Source organism: Petromyzon marinus, chromosome 11 (assembly GCF_048934315.1).
Source record: "Petromyzon marinus isolate PM22_M1 ecotype Great Lakes invasive population chromosome 11, UKy_Petmar_22M1.pri1.0, whole genome shotgun sequence".
Taxonomy (NCBI): Eukaryota; Metazoa; Chordata; class Hyperoartia; order Petromyzontiformes; family Petromyzontidae; genus Petromyzon; species Petromyzon marinus.
The window spans coordinates 2,236,569-2,258,111 of NC_133677.1; the positions used below are offsets into that span (position 1 = coordinate 2,236,569).

Genomic DNA, 21,543 nt, shown 5'->3' on the forward strand with positions numbered 1-21,543 from the left:
CGAACTTGCTTGCAGTGGCAGGATGGGTGGGAAAGTGTTTTATTTTTTACCTACGTGACTTTACCGAATAAAACCAAAGAGTATGGATCATTGCAGTCACGAAAGCTTCAAATCTAGAAATGGGAAAGTGTTGCCCCCTAGTGTATGCAGCGGACACCATTTGAAGGGATCCAAGAGGTAGCGCTGGTAAATGCTTCCGTGGGCTGCTTTCCAAACATGGAAGAGTTTCACTGGCTTGTGTTGGCATGGTACATGTTGCTATGTTTGATTCACTATATATGCACGATATATTAAACAAGTGCATTAAACGTGTTGTCGACTTTTGAACATATGCAAATAATTAAACATAAAAATAGGTAATATATTGTGCCAATTCCGATGCACAATGTTGATAACTGGAAGACTATTAGCTATCATAAGCACCAGCGCTCAACGATGACCACACCTGACATGGAGGGCATTATAAGGAAGTCAAAACAGCGGGCAGCACTTTCCTACGACGAGCTGTGCTGACTTCTCGTCTGTGGTCAAACGTTACATTTCCTGAGCAGGAATGTCAAGCCCTCTCCCCGGCCTGTTTCCCATTAGGAAGCTCTCAGCCCTACATTCATGAACCAGTCAGACGAAATGTTGCCCAACCGTGAAACGCTATACCATTTGGACTGTTTGGATTGTAATATGATTCACTTTGGAAAATTCTGTTACTGTTTGCCCAATAGCAATGGAGCCAGGGTTACTTTTGATAATGTGGGATTATTACACGCAGCAGGGGCTATATTGAAGGGCCCAGACTGCAGGTTTCCGTGACGGCGCTAGGGATGAACGCTGGTCGCCTGTGCCGATGAGCAGCTACGAAGCACGCATGAAGTGCAAGGAGTGAGGTCCGGACAGCCGTTCCGCTCGCCCAGTCCCATGGCGCATGGATCCTGACATTCTCAATTGGCGAGGGGACGAACACAGCCAAAGCCTCAAAATGTTATTCCTGTCGCCTCCCTTCTACATCGCGAGGTACGTGGTGGCGTTGCGTGTGCTAGCAGGCTCGGTCTGTGACCCAAGTCACCCTGATTGTTAATTGGATGGGAGACTGGCTGGGAATGCCAGGTGTTGTTGGCTCAGGTTGCAAAGGTGGTCATGAGATGGTAGCACAATGCGTTGTTGGATCTTTCTCTGTAGATCTCGGAGGTTGAGCAGGTTTGAGCCTGGTTAATATTTGGTGGGAGGCTGCCTGAGGTAGGCTCAGGCTGTGAGGTGGTGAGGAGATGACAGTACATACATGGATTCTGAAGTCTTTTACGGAGCGTTGAGTTATAGGCTGCGATTTATGGGTTTTCTCTGGGTACATACGTGAGCTGTCACTCATGAAAACTTTTTCAGACTCATTAAGGCTTTAAATAATAATTAGCGGGCATTAGTAGTGTTTTTAGTTTTAACGAAAATTGAACCCTTTTGTGGTGGTTCCAAGGGCGCCAAAACTCCCCCAATCCCATTGAGACCCATACAATTGCAATTTTATATTAAGCAGGGGAATTACAGTAAAGCTTTTTTATATGAATGTAAAGTCACATGTATAAAAAAACATAATTTCGGGATCGCCCCCTCCACACACCCGTTTGCAAGTTTCTAGATCCACCGCTGACGTATGTTGAACTTCTTTCACGCCGTACGTAGCCAAGCGTGGTAATCGGAGGTGCGTAGCAGCCCCTCAAACTAACATTTGCATTATTCCCACACTCTAGCAGTGCACCCTGGGCGGCTGTGGTTGCCCACCCTTAGGGGTGAGATCATTTGTGAGCTGCAGTTGATAACACTTTTGTTTGATGTGTAGTTGACAAGAACCAAAAAATAAATAACTGTTAATGTGCAAGGAGGGCTATGGTTTATTTAACTCGGGTGCCAGAGTATGTTCACCATGTACATATTTTTCACGCGTTACAATAATTTAATATGTTTTAACGTATGCTGTACAGGTGTGTGCATACGCATACTTATTATACACAGATGTGCATGTACATGCGGAAAAGGTTTAACCGTAAAGCTATGTATAGACCGATATTAATTCATATTTCAATATTGAATGCATTAACGCTTGGTATACAGTCCAGGACTACAGTATTTCAAGGTCATAAGTACAAATCTAGCCCAGCATAATCATCACCACCATCATGCTTCCAAGGTCGGTTAAACGAGTACCACCTGGTAAGCTGCGCCTCTTGGTGCGAAAGTCCATAGTAGCCGAGCGTGGAATTTCCACCACTGGCCCTGTGTCAGCAAAAAATGAGAAATGAGCAGCACCCAGTGCTTTGTCAAGAATAATTTGGGGAAACCTCGGCTTGCTCCACACACCAATTACCGGACTGAACTCAAAGGGGTGTGGCGCGTGCTCATGACCGCACGCTTGCCCTGCAGGCATATGGTGTCTCAGTTCCAAGCCCGGCTGTGCGAGGCGAAGAAAGCCAGTAGCCCGCCGGCCTGCCCCGAGCACCAAGAGGTCAACTTCGAACGAGCCCTCGTGCGGGATTTCATCACCCAGCTCAGGTTGGTTCCCAGTCCCTTCCCCCTCAGATGCAGAGTAAGAGCAGTGGTAAGGTTGGCACGGAGTAGACTTTGTGCAAGTGGACATCTGTGAAAAAGAGCTTGATAGCTCATCGGATTCCTCCAGTGTAAATATTCTGATCCTGATGAAAGAATATATATACACACACACTTGGTATGTATATTACATTCAAATCCACTGCTGGACGAAGGCTTCCCCACGCAGTGTCAGGCACGATTGTTGTTGTTTGACTATACTTCATCACGCAGGTCAGTGCGAGTTGGTGAAGAGGGGTATCCAGGACCAGTTCAGATATCACTTACAACTCATGAGACATGGCCAGGAATTAACCTCAGGTCACCATGTGTGCAGTGCAGTGCCTGTACCGCTGCGATACTCTAACCGCCACCGTTCACCACCAAGTGGTGTTTCAGACGAGGTGCACGTGTGCAAATATCTCGCCATATGTTTGTCAAATGCTGAGCAGAAATGTGGCAGTGGAGGAAATTGAGCCATCTCCCCACATGCTATTAGTGAACCCAGGGATGCTCCCAATGTTTGTCAACGGATGCAACTGGGACCACAACACGCAACGTAACCGTGTACTCATATCAAACACGTCCGTGCCAGTCTAACACGTAGGCTTTCGCGACCGATATTATCCCTGCCGACAGGGAGGTGGCCGGGCTGGCACATGAGGACATCCTGTGCGGGGTGCGAGTTCCAGACGAGCGGCACAGCTCCCGGCGTGATGTCAGCGTGATCGTCTTCACGGGTAAGTCGCGTCGGAAACACTCTGAGCAGGCTGCGATCAACAGCTGCAGGAGACTTCAGAATTCCCCATCGAGCCTAAACTTAAGAAGGAGCATTCCTTAATTTTGTATTCAGCACTTGCCAATTCAGGAACGCTCCATTACCAGATTGACAGGGAAAACTTTTGCACGATAATTCACCACACTGATCAATGCAAGTTGATGAAGTGTGTTAGCTGGGGCTGGAAATGGAAGTCAGTTCGCTGGGTGCTTAACGCCGCGTGTTAACCCCCACGCCACCATTGACCCCACCTGTGGTTTGCAAGTCCATATTTGGACGGAATTGCGTGTGTTCGATCCGTATTATGAGATAGACATGAAAGATCTCACGGCTCGACGGTGCAACACGATGTTTACACTCTCATGCACGTGACCCAGGATCTGGACTCTACTGCATTGACCTGAAGACGTGGTCGGGTCTGGTGACCCCGCGCCAGGGTCACTGGGAGATCCATGATCCAAGGGGTGGCAGTTGGCTGGGCGGCGGCTACACGCCGTGTGTCGATCCTGTGAAACTCATCAAGGTATGCACAACCAGGGAAATAGGATATCACGTGCACAAAAGATATTGCACAACCAATGAGCACAAGCTATTTGCTTAACAATTATGATTTAAAATACAGTATTTGTTTTTTTCTGTAAGTTAAGGTGATCGGGTGGCTATTCAATGTGAGGGCATTGAGCCAGCACTGTGGAGATTCTGGGTTTTGATATTCATCAAGATTCCATGGTTAAACGGAATTATATAAATTGTTGATTGCCTGTACACAGTCAAAAATGACAATACATCTTTCAACTTAATTTGGCTTCTATCAGATCCGAGAATTAACACATTTTTATTAATAATCCTAAAACACTCCTTGCAGGGAATGTAAAAGGTGTCCCTAGTGTGGATATTGAAGTGGCTTCATTTTCTAACTGCGAGATAAAAAAAATCTGGCTGTCGCCTGATGAAGCTAGTGGTAATTATTGGTGAAACGTCGCACTCAGATTGTAAATATTGTGGCTTGCTCTCCAACACACTGGTGTGTTGTGCTAGTAACGCATTGTCATGTTCTGTTTACGTGACAAACCTTACTAACTGGCTGTGTCGGGTGGTGGCAGGTCTAACGACACATTTATACATTTACGCAATCTAACCCAAAAAAATGTGTTTATGAAAGGAAATGTCTTAATTTCATGACATGACACATGGCAACATTGGAATATGACTGGGTGGAGGGGAAACCCCGAATATATTTCTTTAATATAACCACGAGCATCAATACAATTACGTGACTAACATAACTACTTTTTTGCGTCAGTGATGCGTCATAAGAGAGCCGTTGCTTTTATCTGCATTCTGATCATTAAGCTTCTCGAAGCTTCTCGAAGCTTAATGGTCAGAATGCTGTAAACGATCTACATTTTCCACATTCCGCTATGGCTGTCCTTTTGCCCCACGCTGTGGATTTATGGCGCTGGATTCCAACTTGCGGTCACCACTGTTAAACCTACATTGTAGAAGCCCATGTGCTTCTCTGACGCACCACCACAACTGTGTCATTTTAAAAGTGGCCGCATCTTAAGGCTAATTTACGCCACTGGAGTACACCGCCATCTATCACTTATCAAACTGCTCCTACCTTGCTCAGGACTAGGGGTGCAAAAATTCACCCCAGTCAGTAAATTGCTGAGATTCACTACATACAAAACTAAAGTAATTGATTCTTGAACATGCATTTCGATGCACGTATTTTCAGCTTAAGCATTGACAATCGATTAATTTGTGCATCGTCACACCCTTGCTTGATACGTGGTAAAATCATGGTTAATTTAAATTGAATTTTGAAGGGATGCTATAGAATTTACAACCTCTTATCCACCTGCAACTTTAAAGACTTCTGTATTTATTTTTGTGCAATTAATCCAAGATCGGTAGACATGCTGGGCTGGATTATAGGGCAGAGGGTTGCTTTGTTTAGAGATTGGTAAACATGCCGGGCTGGGTTATGGGGGAGAGGGTTGCTTTGTTTAGAGATTGGTAAACATGCCGGGCTGGGTTATGGGGGAGAGGGTTGCTTTGTTTAGAGATTGGTAGACATGCCAGGCTGGGTTATAGTGCAGAGGGTTGCTTTGTTTAGAGATTGGTAGACATTCCAGGCTGGGTTGTGGTGCAGAGCGTTGCTTTGTTTAGAGATTGGTAGACATGCCACGCTGGGTTATAGTGCAGAGGGTTGCTTTGTTTAGAGATTGGTAGACATTCCAGGCTGGGTTGTGGTGCAGAGGGTTGCTTTGTTTAGAGATTGGTAGACATGCCACGCTGGGTTATGGGGTAGAGGGTTGCTTGTTTAGAGATTGGTAAACATGCCGGGCTGGGTTATGGGGGAGAGGGTTGCTTTGTTTAGAGATTGGTAGACATGCCAGGCTGGGTTATAGTGCAGAGGGTTGCTTTGTTTAGAGATTGGTAGACATGCCAGGCTGGGTTATGGGGCAGAGGGTTGCTTTGTTTAGAGATTGGTAAACATGCCGGGCTGGGTTATGGGGCAGAGGGTTGCTTTGTTTAGAGATTGGTAGACATGCCAGGCTGGGTTGTGGTGCAGAGGGTTGCTTTGTTTAGAGATTGGTAGCCATGCCAGGCTGGGTTATGGGGCAGAGGGTTGCTTTGTTTAGAGATTGGTAGACATGCCAGGCTGGGTTATGGGGCAGAGGGTTGCTTTGTTTAGAGATTGGTAGACACGCCACGCTGGGTTATGGGGCAGAGGGTTGCTTTGTTTAGAGATTGGTAAACATGCCGGGCTGGGTTATGGGGGAGAGGGTTGCTTTGTTTAGAGATTGGTAGACATACCAGGCTGGGTTATAGGGCAGAGGGTTGCTTTGTTTAGAGATTGGTAGGCATGCCAGGCTGGGTTATGGGGCAGAGGGTTGCTTTGTTTAGAGATTGGTAGACATGCCAGGCTGGGTTGTCATGCAGAGGGTTGCTTTGTTTAGAGATTGGTTGACATGCCAGGCTGGGTTGTGGTGCAGAGGGTTGCTTTGTTTAGAGATTGGTAGACATGCCACACTGGGTTATGGGGCAGAGGGTTGCTTTGTTTAGAGATTGGTAGACATGCCAGGCTGGGTTATGGGGCAGAGGGTTGCTTTGTTTAGAGATTGGTAAACATGCCGGGCTGGGTTATGGGGCAGAGGGTTGCTTTGTTTAGAGATTGGTAGACATGCCACCCTGGGTTATGGGGCAGAGGGTTGCTTTGTTTAGAGATTGGTAGACATGCCAGGCTGGGTTATGGGGCAGAGGGTTGCTTTGTTTAGAGATTGGTAAACATGCCGGGCTGGGTTATGGGGCAGAGGGTTGCTTTGTTTAGAGATTGGTAGACATGCCAGGCTGGGTTGTGGTGCAGAGGGTTGCTTTGTTTAGAGATTGGTAGCCATGCCAGGCTGGGTTATGGGGCAGAGGGTTGCTTTGTTTAGAGATTGGTAGACATGCCAGGCTGGGTTATAGTGCAGAGGGTTGCTTTGTTTAGAGATTGGTAGACACGCCACGCTGGGTTATGGGGCAGAGGGTTGCTTTGTTTAGAGATTGGTAAACATGCCGGGCTGGGTTATGGGGGAGAGGGTTGCTTTGTTTAGAGATTGGTAGACATGCCAGGCTGGGTTATATGGCAGAGGGTTGCTTTGTTTAGAGATTGGTAGGCATGCCAGGCTGGGTTATGGGGCAGAGGGTTGCTTTGTTTAGAGATTGGTAGACATGCCAGGCTGGGTTGTGGTGCAGAGGGTTGCTTTGTTTAGAGATTGGTAGACACGCCAGGCTGGGTTATCGGGGAGAGGGTTGCTTGTTTAGAGATTGGTAAACATGCCGGGCTGGGTTATGTGGGAGAGGGTTGCTTTGTTTAGAGATTGGTAGACATGCCAGGCTGGGTTATAGGGCAGAGGGTTGCTTTGTTTAGAGATTGGTAGACATGCCAGGCTGGGTTATGGGGCAGAGGGTTGCTTTGTTTAGAGATTGGTAGACATGCCAGGCTGGGTTATGGGGCAGAGGGTTGCTTTGTTTAGAGATTGGTAGACATGCCAGGTTGGGTTATAGGGCAGAGGGTTGCTTTGTTTAGAGATTGGTAGACATGCCAGGCTGGGTTATGGGGCAGAGGGATGCTTTGTTTAGAGATTGGTAGACATGCCAGGCTGGGTTATGGGGCAGAGGGTTGCTTTGTTTAGAGATTGGTAGACATGCCGGGCTGGGTTGTAGGGCAGAGGGTTGCTTTGTTTAGAGATTGGTAGACATGCCAGGCTGGGTTGTGGTGCCGAGGGTTGCTTTGTTTAGAGATTGGTAGCCATGCCGGGGTGGGTTATAGGGCAGAGGGTTGCTTTGTTTAGAGATTGGTAGACATGCCAGGCTGGGTTATGGGGCAGAGGGTTGCTTTGTTTAGAGATTGGTAGACATTCCAGGCTGGGTTGTGGTGCAGAGGGTTGCTTTGTTTAGAGATTGGTAGACATGCCGGGCTGAGTTGTAGGGCAGAGGGTTGCTTTGTTTAGAGATTGGTAGACATGCCAGGCTGGGTTGTGGTGCCGAGGGTTGCTTTGTTTAGAGATTGGTAGCCATGCCGGGGTGGGTTATAGGGCAGAGGGTTACTTTGTTTAGAGATTGGTAGACATGCCAGGCTGGGTTATGGGGCAGAGGGTTGCTTTGTTTAGAGATTGGTAGACATTCCAGGCTGGGTTGTGGTGCAGAGGGTTGCTTTGTTTAGAGATTGGTAGACATGCCACGCTGGGTTATAGTGCAGAGGGTTGCTTTGTTTAGAGATTGGTAGACATTCCAGGCTGGGTTGTGGTGCAGAGGGTTGCTTTGTTTAGAGATTGGTAGACATGCCACGCTGGGTTATGGGGCAGAGGGCTGCTTTGTTTAGAGATTGGTAGACATGCCAGGCTGGGTTATGGGGCAGAGGGTTGCTTTGTTTAGATATTGGTAGGCATGCCAGGCTGGGTTATAATGCAGAGGGTTGCTTTGTTTAGAGATTGGTAGACATGCCACGCTGGGTTATGGGGCAGAGGGCTGCTTTGTTTAGAGATTGGTAGACATGCCAGGCTGGGTTATGGGGCAGAGGGTTGCTTTGTTTAGAGATTGGTAGACATGCCACGCTGGGTTATGGGGCAGAGGGCTGCTTTGTTTAGAGATTGGTAGACATGCCAGGCTGGGTTATGGGGCAGAGGGTTGCTTTGTTTAGATATTGGTAGGCATGCCAGGCTGGGTTATAATGCAGAGGGTTGCTTTGTTAAGAGATTGGTAGGCATGCCATGCTGGGTTATGGGGCAGAGGGTTGCTTTGTTTAGAGATTGGTAGACATTCCAGGCTGGGTTGTGGTGCAGAGGGTTGCTTTGTTTAGAGATTGGTAGACATGCCACGCTGGGTTATGGGGCAGAGGGTTTCTTTGTTTAGAGATTGGTAGACATGCCAGGCTAGGTTATGGGGCAGAGGGTTGCTTTGTTTAGAGATTGGTAGGCATGCCAGGCTGGGTTATGGGGGAGAGGGTTGCTTTGTTTAGAGATTGGTAGACATGCCAGACTGGGTTATGGGGCAGAGGGTTGCTTTGTTTAGAGATTGGTAGGCATGCCAGGCTGAGTTATAATGCAGAGGGTTGCTTTGTGTAGAGATTGGTAGGCATGCCAGGCTGGGTTATGGGGCAGAGGGTTGCTTTGTTTAGAGATTGGTAGACATGCCAGGCTGGGTTATGGGGCAGAGGGTTGCTTTGTTTAGAGATTGGTAGGCATGCCAGGCTGGGTTATGGGGGAGAGGGTTGCTTTGTTTAGAGATTGGTAGACATGCCAGACTGGGTTATGGGGCAGAGGGTTGCTTTGTTTAGAGATTGGTAGGCATGCCAGGCTGGGTTATGGGGCAGAGGGTTGCTTTGTTTAGAGATTGGTAGACATGCCGGGCTGGGTTATAGTGCAGAGGTTTGCTTTGTTTAGAGATTGGTAGACATGCTGGGCTGGGTTGTGGTGGAGAGGGTTGCTTTGTTTAGAGATTGGTAGCCATGCCAGGCTGGGTTATGGGGCAGAGGGTTGCTTTGTTTAGAGATTGGTAGACATGCTGGGCTGGGTTGTAGTGCAGAGGGTTGCTTTGTTTAGAGATTGGTAGACATGCCGGGCTGGGTTATGGGGCAGAGGGTTGCTTTGTTTAGAGATTGGTAGACATGCTGGGCTGGGTTGTAGTGCAGAGGGTTGCTTTGTTTAGAGATTGGAAGACATGCCACGCTGGGTTACGGGGGAGAGGGTTGCTTTGTTTAGAGATTGGTAGACATGCCGGGCTGGGTTATGCGGGAGAGGGTTACTTTTTTAGAGATTGGTAGACATGCCAGGCTGGGTTATGGGGCAGAAGGTTGCTTTTTTTAATTGTGCAACTGCCACCTTGTGCACCACTATATGCAAGTGCCTTCCACAATTCCGAGTTCGCGATCGAACGACTTGTCCGTTTTGCACATCAGGGTCGCTGCCTCCGGGAAAGCAAAAATTGTCCGCGTTACAAATTAGCATTAGTATTATTAATATGTACGCGTTACAAAGTTTCGTTACGATTATTTATGATGTGGTGTAATACTAGAAAATTGTTGATTTGTTTACCGAAACAGTTGCACTTGCATGCACTGATTTTTTCCCCCATTTGCGCACGTGATTACGGTCACATAAACCACATGGTTCTCTGCAGAGCGAGTGGATTCGGAATGTTGGCAAAACATGGTTATTGGATAATTCAGACCAGCCGCTTGGTAGACATCCCTAAAAACAAACCTCCATGCCCCCCCCGCGAAGCCTTGCCATCAACGCTGGGTGCGGTGGCACGCCTCTAATCTAGCGCTCTAAAGGCAAGTGTAGGTGGATCGCGCAAATTTAAGAGACTCCCGAATCTGCCGGGCTGCGAGGTGGTCAGGAGATGGGGCTACAGCAAGTGCATTCATAAAAGCCGTCTACGAAACTTCGAGTGCGGGTTTTAGCCGGGGTGCTCTGGTTTCCCTCCACAGGCAAAATTTCTTAAACGGAAATTCGTTAAACATCCCAAAGTAGGACTCTCCAGAATAAGTATCGAGACTCAGAAATTACATCAAAGTACCATTTTTAGGGGATTATACTTTGTCGAGAATTTTGCATTAATAAGTTATTTACTTGTCTGTATTGTAATTGTTTATGACTGCTATGCACATAACAATGCATATATATTAAAACTATTATTCTCATTATACATACAACAATATAAGCATATAATCAGTTCTTAATAATAATATTGCTTTGCTATCGCGCCCTCCTCCACCCCGCGACATCTCAGAGCACTTTAAACATTTAAAAAGGGCCATTCCCCAGTGGCAGCTGTCCCTTAGGGCATTAGGTTGATAATCACCTGTCCTGCAAGCTTGGCAGTAGGGAACATTTAAAGATGTTCCATTCCAATCACGGCAATGTATAGAATCTCAGCAAGGGCGGTTAGTTCAATATGCTCACTGTTTCTGCACAGCGTCTTGAGATGCGATCACATGGAGATGCAGTGTCAATTCGAAACGCATTGCATTGTCCACCTTTGAATGCCTGATGACCACACTTTCCCACCCGTCCGTATGGCCGACCCGGGACCGCTATGCAGCTGAAGAGCGAGCAACTGCGCAAGCACCTAAGCGGTCTCGGGGTGGAGCTCCACAAGGAAGCAGTGCACGCCCGCCTGCTGCTGCTCAACCCGGCATGCGAACTGCAGGTCCCCAGCACGGAGCTGATCCCCAGCACGGAGCGCGAGCCGGTGGTGGTCCAGGCCGTGCAGGTGGCCGCTTTCGTCCGCTCGCTGCAACGTGGGTGGATGGCGCGGGTTACCGACTCGCTCACGCCGCACTGGCTCAACGGTAAAGGAGCACAGCGGCCATCAAGACACCGCTCGCGCACAAACACACAAGGGTGCTTCAACCGCGGATAGGGACACTCGCGCCTTGTGCATTACAGGTAGTCCTCGTTTAACACGGGAGACACGTTCCTGAAAAGTGCCATGTTAAGCAAAATCTATTTCCCCATAATGCAACGGTAAAGTTTGGCGAGATACGATGTACGCAGAGTGAGATGGTGGGACAAATAACTGAAGGTACACTGCCGCGTTACTTTACCATTCCGCGAACCGGATTGCTCCGTGAAGCCGCGCAGCTCAAAAAAAGTAGTTTGTCGTTGACCGCTCAGAAACCCCGTTATAACGGTGCGCGTTCCGCGTTACAACGGGCGCGTCCCACGTTGTGAAAAGTGTTCCCCAACGGATGAACCGCGTTACAGTGAAAACGCGCAGTGTGAACACACGTGAAGCGAGGACTTACCATACTGATTTATCTTTGCCGAGAGGCAAACAGCCTCGGGCCTCTTGCCTTACTGAGCACGTCCTTGTCAGTCTTCTTCTTCCGTACAGCAATGTCGCACAGACAAGCAACTGATTTTTGAAACAGCAACGAACGTTATTAATTGGTGCCCACGTTCTTTAGCCATTCAACGGCATTGGCTGCAAGTTGATGAACGTCTTCGTTGCTGCCGTTCAATGGTTCACCTGTGAGAGCATTTTGACAACTTACCCTCTTAGTGAGCTAGGTCACTAAGTACATAGGGAGCACCACCAGACTTGCCGCTCCTATGCTGTTGATGGGAAGCATTTGACTAAAGGCCCCATTGCTTGTTCAACCCCCCAGTCGCTTGTCAGTTACTATAAATACCCAAATAAAGATGGTCTCCCCTCACCCTCCATCCACAGGCCTTCCGTGCTCCACCAATACAATATAGCAGTGTTCTTCACTTATTTTCAGAGGCGGGCCACTTTCGCCGACAAGACATCATTGCGAGGGCCGCCACACATTTGTGCATTGTCGGGGGCTGCAATAAAGGCCACCAGGGGCCGCCAGTGGCCCGCGGGTCTTGCAATGAAGAACACTGCAATGTAGGATGTATTTTACCCACTGGTACGCAGGACGGCTGTCGGCGGATGCTGTGCGGCGAGCGCGGGCCGGGCTGCGCGCCCTGGGCACCTGGGACGTGCTGGAGCTGCAGGGTGGACGCCGCCTTCTGGGCGACTTCCACAGCTGCTCCCACCTCGGCATGGATCGCGCTCACATCGAGACGCTGGAGTTCAAGCACCAGCACAGCGCCGTCCTGGGCTATCTGTGGGCGCTGCTCGGGTACATGCCCACGGTGGGTCTGCCAGATTAACTGCCAGATAATTCGCAAGGTGTGTGAAGATGTAGCCCTCCCAGCGATTTCATGATTTGGCTTTAAAAGTTGTATAATCTCCTGTAGATGCCACTGGTTAATCATGTTCTGCAGATGTAGATCCCGCCACCGCCATCTATTGCACGGCAGTTGAACTTCCGACTCTCGGTCCGAACAGGCAACTGGACATACAGATAGGTTTGTTCGTATCTCTGAAAGTTCTTAAGTCAAATGTTTGTAAGTCGGAGTCCCTGTACCCCATGTTAGAGAACAAAACTATGGCATGACCTGTACTATGCAATAGGGGGGCAGCACTTTCACTCCGGTGACAATATTTATCGCACAACAGCAAACGAAATCTTTATCAGAATAGAAAATGTAGCTAAATTTGACGTGCTTTTTTGTGGTCACTGATGATCATAAAGCATTGATTTTAACCGATGTATATTTACATTTCTTCTGCATACTGAATGGGATGGGCAGGCATATCGACGAACTGTAAAGCACCGTCTTTGTGTCCCGTGCGTAACCAGGTGTCCGTGCAGATGTATGAACGAGGCACAGACGGCTGGGCGTGGCGCCCCTCGGCTGGCATCACTGTGCTGCCTGCCAGCGCTGTTCTGATCTTCCGCGGCTGCGGGGAAGCTGAAGACTCACGTGTGCCCATCACCCATGTGAGCCGCGTGCTACTCAGCCAATAGCAGGGCTTGACCCGTCCTCTCGTCTGCCACCCCCCCATCAGTGTTCTTCACTAATTCTCAAAGGGGCCACTTTTACCGATAAGACATCCGTGAGGGCCGCCACACATTTGAAACCATTGAGTTTGACAGCATGTGGTGTTTTCATATTCGTGGGGGCTGCACTAAAGGCCACCAGGGGCCACCAATGGCCTGTGGGCCTTGCAATGAAGAACACTGCCCTATAAGGAGGACCGCTACAATTCACATCTTAATCTCACACTATCGTGAATTAAGAGGAAGCTGTTATGATTCGTGCAATTGTCACCGTATGCACGTGCATTCTTTCATTAACTATATTTTTCATGGCCTCGGAAAAGAAAAAAAATGGGATAGCTCACTGCTCTACTGAAGTGCCATCGTTATTATGGTCCGTTTGCTACGGTACTCCACCATAAAAATCTTATTGACCAATACAGAACATTTCATTCATGGGTTGAAGAATGTGCAAAGAAAAAAACACATCTTCACGTGACGTATCTTGAGAAATTGCAGCAGTAGTTCAAAAGGTCCATACATTTCAGTTTAGTCCTCATATCTGCTTATATTCACAAGCTTATCGCAGCTCATTGAATCAAATCGGTAAAATTCAGAAAATCTGAATGTCACACCAACACCCAGTGCCATGTACATAGCTTCACTGTTCCATACACAATGGCAGATAATTTAGTTTTTTTTAAATATCAGCTATATTCACTTAAAATGTTAATGCTCTCTAAATTATAAGACCAGTCTATAGGTGAAGCACCCTCTCCATTCGAGTTTGCTCCATCATATTTCACGAATGTGGATTTAGAATAAACACACGTAAGAATTAGCTGTTTATACTTGTTTTTCTTTATTAAATGTAAACGGGTACATTTTAAACATGTTTACGCAAAAGTGTGTGAAAATTGTGTTGCATTGGATAGAGGGAAATTGTAAAGAACGTAACTTTGAAAGTGACAGCTTTGTGGTCAAAGGACGCAAGAAAATGTTCCCTATGGAGTACAATTCACTGGGCCCCTGCATTTTGCTGTGTAACCAGTTTCAAAAAGCCACAATTGACCGATTCTTAAAATAAAACCTTACGTATTGACAAAAAAACACCATTGCACATCATACGCATTATGTGCACATCTAAGAAACTTTATCGGAACGCTGCCTTCATTTTATCAGCTCCTTTTGTTAAAAAAAGGTCTGCATTGGTTATAAATAAAATCTGTGCTCAGATGTTATCCAGTACACTTTACTGGATAACAGCGATGGTGCAGCTGAGCAACAGATGTTCTGTGATAGCTGTTTTTATGAGCAGACGTCCCTTGCTTCAAACACTTATATTCAAAGACGCACCATGCATTGATAGGGACTACTACCAATGCACGGTTGATTACGTACGGTGCGAAAGAAGCTCGACATATGGACTGCAAGTACTTGAAAGGAGATATAAAGAAAATGTGCGGCAGAATCTTACCAAATGGTCAAAGCACAGTGATGCAGGGACTGTGAATTGCCTCTTGGAAAAACATTTACAAAAGACCAAATGAACAATCTGCAACATCCCATTTGTCAAGCCTAACAGTGCTTCATACTAGAAGAAAATAATTTGAAAAAGCCACAAAGAAGAACATAAAGCAGGAGAGATAGTGGAGATGTAGAGTCGTGCTCTTCTGGTGTTACGTTGGATTATTCCCTCTAAGACGACCTGGAAAGAAGACAAAGCACCAAATAATTATTTACAATGCGCATTTTTACATTACCTAATTATTATTATTTTCAAAAGCAAGTAAAGAAAACCCCAAATGAATAACATTGCTTACAGTATGTTAGTGAGGTCCTCCCTCCAGTGCTGTTCCGCAGCCTGGGACTCATTGGAAGGTGCTAATAAAATAAATGGATGAACTGCAGAGACTAGCGGCAAGTGCAAATTTATCAAGGAAATCTAGTGTTGGCATAATGCTGAATAAACGTGAGAAGAACTGTCTTGCAAGCTCAAGACAGCCAGACTCTATACAATCTGCACCAGAAAAAAAGGCTTGGTCTGAATGTAATAGGTAAGCCATCTTATTACATTGGTAGAATGGACAATATGCAGAAAGAAGGCTGCAGACAGACGAACGCCGACGTCCAGAACAAAACACCTCTTTCGAGACCCAAACATTGCACCTCCTGGCTTTGACATTCCTTGAAGACACTGGTGTAACTATCAACCGTATCTGAACAATCAACAGGCCGCTGCGCACACCTCCTTCAAGAATGGAAAGTTAAAGACAAGCCACAATGCGACTGGCCATGAAACCCAAACTATGGACCAGAAAGTAAACCACTTTAGTCCGCGTATCTTGAATGGAATAGTAAAATTGCACCAACTGTCTCCTGAAGCACTCTAATGGCAACAATATCTCGACATTGGCATTTAGCTCCTGAAAATATTTCCAATTGCAATAATATAATGGACCATGACAAAAAAATATTTAATAACATGTCGATTGTGACACAGGAAGATACTGCTTTATGTGTTGTATAGCTAATAACTGGTTCAGTGATTTAAAAGCTTGAACTGTGATTTTTCTGCTTTTTTATATGCTAAACATTGTATTATGTAAACTGCTGTTTGCCACCAGACAATGGTTCATTGTAGACTGAATAAATTATCTCAATACATTTTTATTACTTTAAATTTCAAAGCATATTTGAGCTTTGTAGAAAGAAAAAGAAAACATTTGGTAAGCAATGTGCGAAAGATGTCCATTTTACGCTATGGTGTGAATTATGCAACCGTAAAATATACTCGCACAAAAATGCTAATCACACACAGATGACTGCAAGTGAGCACAATCAAGAGTGTGCTCACGTACGTGTAAGCAGAGACAATGCTGGATGAGCATGTGGCTTGAAGCGGTGGTGGGACTAACACCATGCCATGCCACCTCTGAAATTCCCAGCTTTGATTTTAACCACTCCGCATCGGGTATCGGTGTAACGATGATTCAGTCTTAGTGAACACCCGCGCTCGGCGGAGTTGACCAATGCCAATGACTTTTATGAAAATTAAACCCAGATGATTGCAACGTTGTGCTCTTTTTTCCACAATGTTAGTCCAATGTGCCAACATGCAAAGTGATCAAGAATCCACTCAGAACTCTTGAAAAAGCAATACAAGCCCATATACCTGAAAATAGTCATCAAAAGCATGTTTTCACACAACTTCTCTTGAAGTGACCTTTTTATATGCACACTAGAGGTTTAAAAATATGTTTAACTCCTCATATGGTGGTGTTTTTGCTCTCATTTCTTAACTTCACTGCTTTACTTTCTTTTATTTAGCTTTTTTAATTTAGGTGATGTAGGTCACTCTTACAAATAGTTTTCACCTGGTTAGAAAAAAAAAAACTTTAAAGTTTAACTTTCCCACACACCCTGCTATTGGAAAAAAATGTTGTTGCATGACACTTAGAAAAATATTTTTGTATTTCTCACATATTCTATTTAAAAAAAAATACTGAAATTGTTGGTGACAGGCTATGTGATGACCATTAGAGGGCAGTACAACAAAATAAATCGTTGTACAATTTATTTCCATGGCTCCGCTCCCCACCTTCACCAAGCTGTGGTAAAATAACTCCCACGATATACAAGGTCCATATGGAATATGTATGTATGTTGAATTACTTTCGCACCATACGTAGAAATCCGTGCTAATCGAAGGTGTGGAGAAAGGATAACAAACTAAACACAAAAAGTAGTTCTATTAAAGAACTTTTCAAACTCTATGAGCGGTGCTGTGCACTCAACCAGCGCACAGAGGCAGCGGGCACTCACTTGGGCTTGGTCTCGGCGTCGGTGACGTTGCGAATGTAGATCTCATCGGCGGGGTGTGCGATATCCTCCTGCTCGTACATGTAGGAGGAGGCGATGGCAATCATGGAGCCGTCCATGCTGAAGGCGAGTGACGCAATGCTTGTCGGGTAGCGGTGGAACTGGCACAACCTCTTCTTGTTGAACGGGTCCCAGATGTTCACGAAGCCGTCCGAGCCACCTGGGAAGCCACAAAAGCAATCAGCCAGTGGTACATTAAAGAGGTTACCCAACTCTGTGAATTGAAGAAAGCATCATGTTGCATTTTGTTCTAGCAAATGCAGCCGCGAATGAAATATTTAGTCCAGTGTTCTTCATTTCAAGGCCCACGGGTCAGTGGCGGCCCCTGGTGGCCCTTAGTGTAGTCTCTGACGTACGGCCCCCGATAATACATAAATTTGAAAACATCCCCCATCATGCTGTCAAACCCAATGGTTTCAAATGTGTAGCGCCCCCCCCCACCCCCCTCTGATCATTTGTGAAGAACACCGATTTAATGACACACACACTTTGCAGGGCTAGTAGTGTGTGCCTCTGCATGTTGGAAGTGCTACTGACCGGTGGCGAAGGTGTTGTGCACATTATGAAAGGCAATGGCGTTGACAGGGTAGATGAGCTCAACGCCATTGTCCTTGAGGCGGTGGCACTTGAAGGCGTACTTCTTCTTCTGTACCTCAGGGTTCGGGTCCAGGTACTCGACAGCCACTCGGCCCTCGATGGAGCTCAGCACGTAAGCCTGCAACAAAAAAACAACGCTGTCACTGATCTATACGCAACTGTAGTTTTCTCCAATCTCAACAGCAGTGTGTGGCATGTGAATCGAATGCTGTCAAGTGGCCAGAATTTTGTGGACAAGAGCACCCCCATCGCGGAGCATGTTCAGAAATTACCAATACACTGTACAGGTCCCACTACAGCTTCAGGATATCTATATGTATTCCGTCATTCTCACAAATTTTGAGCAACACGGTTGGTGAGAGGTGGAAAAGAGCATCACGAACGGAAAATTCAATGCATTTATTCAGTTCCCGAAGCTCTCAGCAACACGAGCTGAAATGTCAGACGTCGTGTCGAACGACACACAGTACAACCCGACAAACACATCAGAGAGTTGTACTGGGACCGTGGGACACAGTCCGTGCACCCACCTGCTTGTTGGGGAAGGCGCGGATGCAGCGCGTCTGGTACTTGAGGCTGGACTCGCGACGCTGCTGCACGTAGCCCATATTGCGCAGGTCCCACACGAGGACGCGCCGCCCGGCCGTGCCCACGATCAGGCGGTCGCCTGACACTGCCATCGTGTACACCTACCCGCACGCAGCGATCACGGCGGAGTTCAGAGGCAACAGCAAGTTAATGCTGCCCAGCAGAATTGTGTACAATTTTGTTTACTCCGTGAGCCTCAATATAACATTTGGCTTTGTACAAAATTTGCATGAATCTTATTCTTACACAGAATGAATTCCTCCACCCATGTTGATGGCTCAGTCTACAACGCTGTGTCATCTCATACTGTGCTCAAAACACTTATCTTTCTGTTTCTTTCCTCACATTTCTCGACTTTTGAATTCACTCGCATCGTTCATTTTTAAAAGTTCTTAAAACCTTTATCAATTCAGGAAACATTAACTATTACACCCTAAAAACAATTCCTACTCACTTGCCATTTTAGGCCTGTGCTCAGCAACCGTGATAAAAAATACCACACATTGAATGTATATTTCATCGTAAAAATCGAAGTGTAACTCTATATTTGGTCCTAGAAGGATGAGATGTAATTGTAACAGGACAACATTTTGAGTGATGCCCTTCTTCGCAGGGAGGTGGATGTGCATTGTTACCCGCTCGGGCTGGGGGAACGAGCCAGCGTTGCACGGTGTGCGGGGATCCCAAAGTTTCACAGTCTGATCCCAGCTGCCCGTCACCATTACGTTCACCTCCGGGCAGAACTCGACGCACCGCACTGCCGCCTCGTGCGTGCCAACCATGATTTCTATTAGGGCAAAAGCAGCAAAATGGGACTCTCAAACAAGAGCTGTGGGTACCCATGCATGCTATACACCATACATAGCGCAGACTAGAGCTCGTTGCTATAGCATGCGACGTACCTTGTTCAGAGTTGAGATCGTACAATTTAACAGTGTTGTCCAAGCCTCCACTCCACGCATGTGTCATGTCCTGCCAAAAATCAGAATCCATCTTAGGTCCATACATAGCGGTGACATGGCCTAGCGGTAGCACATTCGCAGATTGTTGCAGAGTTTCATGGTTCAAATCCAGCAGCAGCTCCAGTTATTACTGCGGGTTTAATAACCGTAATACTACGCGCCATCTGCTCCAAATGTAAATGTTGAAAGATCCCCTGATGTCAAATTGCCCACAAATTGCTAAATTCGGATTTTATATATAGCAATCATCACCCCCGACTGGCACACTAATGTCCCAGGTGATTCTTGAAAGTGAGACTATCCGGGTCTCTTGAGTTCTCAACCAATCTTATCATCACTTCTTTGACTCGTAGATTTTCCGCCTGTCTGTCAACATTTTCACATCAATCGGCTTGCCATTATCCATCTACCTCCCCATCGAATTACTGTTGGCAGTATTGAAGATATAGTCACAATAGCTCGACACTTTCGACAGTGGTTTGGTCTACAATTTACAATAAAATGTGGATGGTTTGGTATCCAATTTACTTCAATTTCGGAGGCAACAGAAGAATAATCAACCTCACAATTTGGAGGTGAGTAAATTTCAGCAAGAGGCCTGAGTGCTGGAGTGAAGGGTGTCAGCAGGACAGTATTGAGTAATGTGTGTGGGGGGGAGATATTCGATGCAGCAAAGACCATTTCGGATTTGAATATGTAGCCCATTTTAATTTGTATTCTAAAGCAAATGCAGAGATCTGAGAATTGGTGGGACGCGATACAATGTGGGTCAAGGCGGTGTAAGTTTGGCGGCGCCATTGTGACTTCACATTCATAAACAAAAGCTCGCATGAAGACATCTTAGGAAAAAGTGTGATCCCACAGACCCAATTATAATGTATCCACTTGCAGTGTAACACACAAGACTCTGTACCTAAACGGCAGTGCGCACTCAAACGCAGCGAAACGCACAAAGGCACCGTAACGATTGGCAACATTTGCGGGTACCTGGAAGGCACAGTCGAGCACGGGCCCCGCGTGCGTGTACTTGACGCGCTGCGTATTGCCCGTGACGTCGTGCAGCCGCACCGTGCAGTCCCACGACGACACGAGCAGGAACTGCGACGAGTTGGGTCCAAACTTGACGGCCGTGATGCCATCCTCGGGGCTTTGACTCAGCTTGAATTCACTCGAGTTGGTCATCGTTCCACAACCGCGTGCTTGCTGCTGCACGCGGGTCACCGCACGGGTTAACTTGGACCAAGGTTGAAATGTGTTAAGTGTGGCGAACGAAAAGCTCATAAGTTGCGAAGCATCGGACCGTCTCCCTCCATGTCTGTCTCCTTTACTTTTTTTTCCCTTTTGATTGCCCCTCTCCGTCTCAGAAAACCCTCGTTCCTTCAGAATCAAAATGTTTATTTATACTGGAGAAATTCGATGTGCTATAAAGCTCTTTTTCATACATGTCCGATAGGAGCCGGTAAGAACGTTACAATACAAAAACATGATAGTAGTGCACAGTAAAGGTAAACAAATCACCCAAACAAATGAAACGAAACTATTCCCCCAACCCACCAGGCAAAGCCCTCTGAGGTACTAACTTATTTTTCAGAAACAGCTCGTCACCTATGCGACTAGGAACCGTACACAACATTATTAGCACCCTCCTCTCCCCCAACACAATTGCTCAAAGCTGTACATAAACACCAATGAGCACTTTGATAAGTTTGAATTTTGAAAAAAATATTTAACACGTGCGGGCCTCCTCGCCTCCCGTCCTGAAGCCTGCGGCTCGCCTGAATCGACCCCGCTCGCGGCCACACACGCCGCCGCCGCGCTGCAAGGGACTTGCCTTGTTATCGGACAGGGCGCCCAAGTCCCACAGCACTCACTCGGACAGCCAGTCGTCGGTGATCAGTCGCCTTGCTAATTAATGCAAAGGACACAAATTTCAATTTTTTTTTCGTCACATTGAATGAGGCCTGCAAAGCGGCTGCCGGCTGCTGGGGCCGCGCGATCGCGAAGCGCTTCCGGGTCAAGGGACACGAGATTCAAACGAACCAATCGGCGCTCGGCTCGGACAAGAGCCGCTGTTTCTAGTCGCGATCACACCCTCTTGTCTGATGTATGAGAGGAGGGGGGGGGGTCATGGACCGTAGCTTTTGCGGCAGTGTGGGGGCACTTCAGTAGCAGTGGGCCGGGAGCTCCGTGCCCCGGGCTTCAAGTTCATTCCCTAGGGCCGAGCGAGGAGTCGGAGGGGCGCCCACCATGGGCTCGCATTTGCACGTGGAAAC

The 21,543-nt window shown here is 47.0% G+C and overlaps 2 protein-coding genes across 3 annotated transcripts; one reads left to right on the plus strand and one right to left on the minus strand.

The window, feature by feature from the left end:
* The first annotated feature begins 693 nt into the window (after positions 1-693).
* On the plus strand, positions 694-14,082 carry LOC116941369 (uncharacterized). Its single transcript, XM_032952421.2, has 7 exons — positions 694-1,008; positions 2,407-2,535; positions 3,208-3,308; positions 3,724-3,869; positions 10,946-11,195; positions 12,290-12,510; positions 13,062-14,082. Exons 1-7 carry the CDS (start codon positions 920-922, stop codon positions 13,227-13,229), a joined length of 1,104 nt encoding a protein of 367 aa, XP_032808312.1. The 5' UTR covers positions 694-919; the 3' UTR covers positions 13,230-14,082.
* Positions 14,083-14,084: 2 nt separating this feature from the next.
* Positions 14,085-21,312, minus strand: BUB3 (BUB3 mitotic checkpoint protein). 2 transcript variants are annotated; one of them, XM_032952423.2, is made up of 8 exons: positions 21,102-21,312; positions 20,258-20,476; positions 19,211-19,280; positions 18,944-19,095; positions 18,251-18,409; positions 17,661-17,838; positions 17,067-17,283; positions 14,085-14,949 (listed from the first exon to the last, which is right to left on the minus strand). In XM_032952423.2, the coding sequence occupies exons 2-8, from the start codon at positions 20,450-20,452 to the stop codon at positions 14,940-14,942; spliced, it is 981 nt and encodes a 326-aa protein (XP_032808314.1). In that variant the 5' UTR covers positions 20,453-20,476; positions 21,102-21,312; the 3' UTR covers positions 14,085-14,939. The 2 variants fall into 2 exon arrangements, with proteins under 2 accessions (XP_032808314.1, XP_032808313.1); XM_032952422.2 differs by having other exon boundaries at positions 20,258-20,473; positions 21,102-21,311.
* Positions 21,313-21,543: the final 231 nt, after the last annotated feature.

Bases quoted from the DNA above. Each gene is read 5' to 3' on its own strand.
- LOC116941369 (XM_032952421.2), top strand. From the start codon at position 920: ATGGATCCTGACATTCTCAATTGGCGAGGGGACGAACACAGCCAAAGC. The intron at 1,009-2,406 runs GTACGTGGTGGC...CTTGCCCTGCAG, and splicing joins CCTCCCTTCTACATCGCGAG to GCATATGGTGTCTCAGTTCC. The intron at 11,196-12,289 runs GTAAAGGAGCAC...ACTGGTACGCAG, and splicing joins CACGCCGCACTGGCTCAACG to GACGGCTGTCGGCGGATGCT.
- BUB3 (XM_032952423.2), bottom strand. From the start codon at position 20,452: ATGACCAACTCGAGTGAATTCAAGCTGAGTCAAAGCCCCGAGGATGGC. The intron at 17,839-18,250 runs GTGGGTGCACGG...TTTTTGTTGCAG, and splicing joins GCGCCTTCCCCAACAAGCAG to GCTTACGTGCTGAGCTCCAT. The intron at 17,284-17,660 runs GTCAGTAGCACT...GTGGCTTCCCAG, and splicing joins GCACAACACCTTCGCCACCG to GTGGCTCGGACGGCTTCGTG.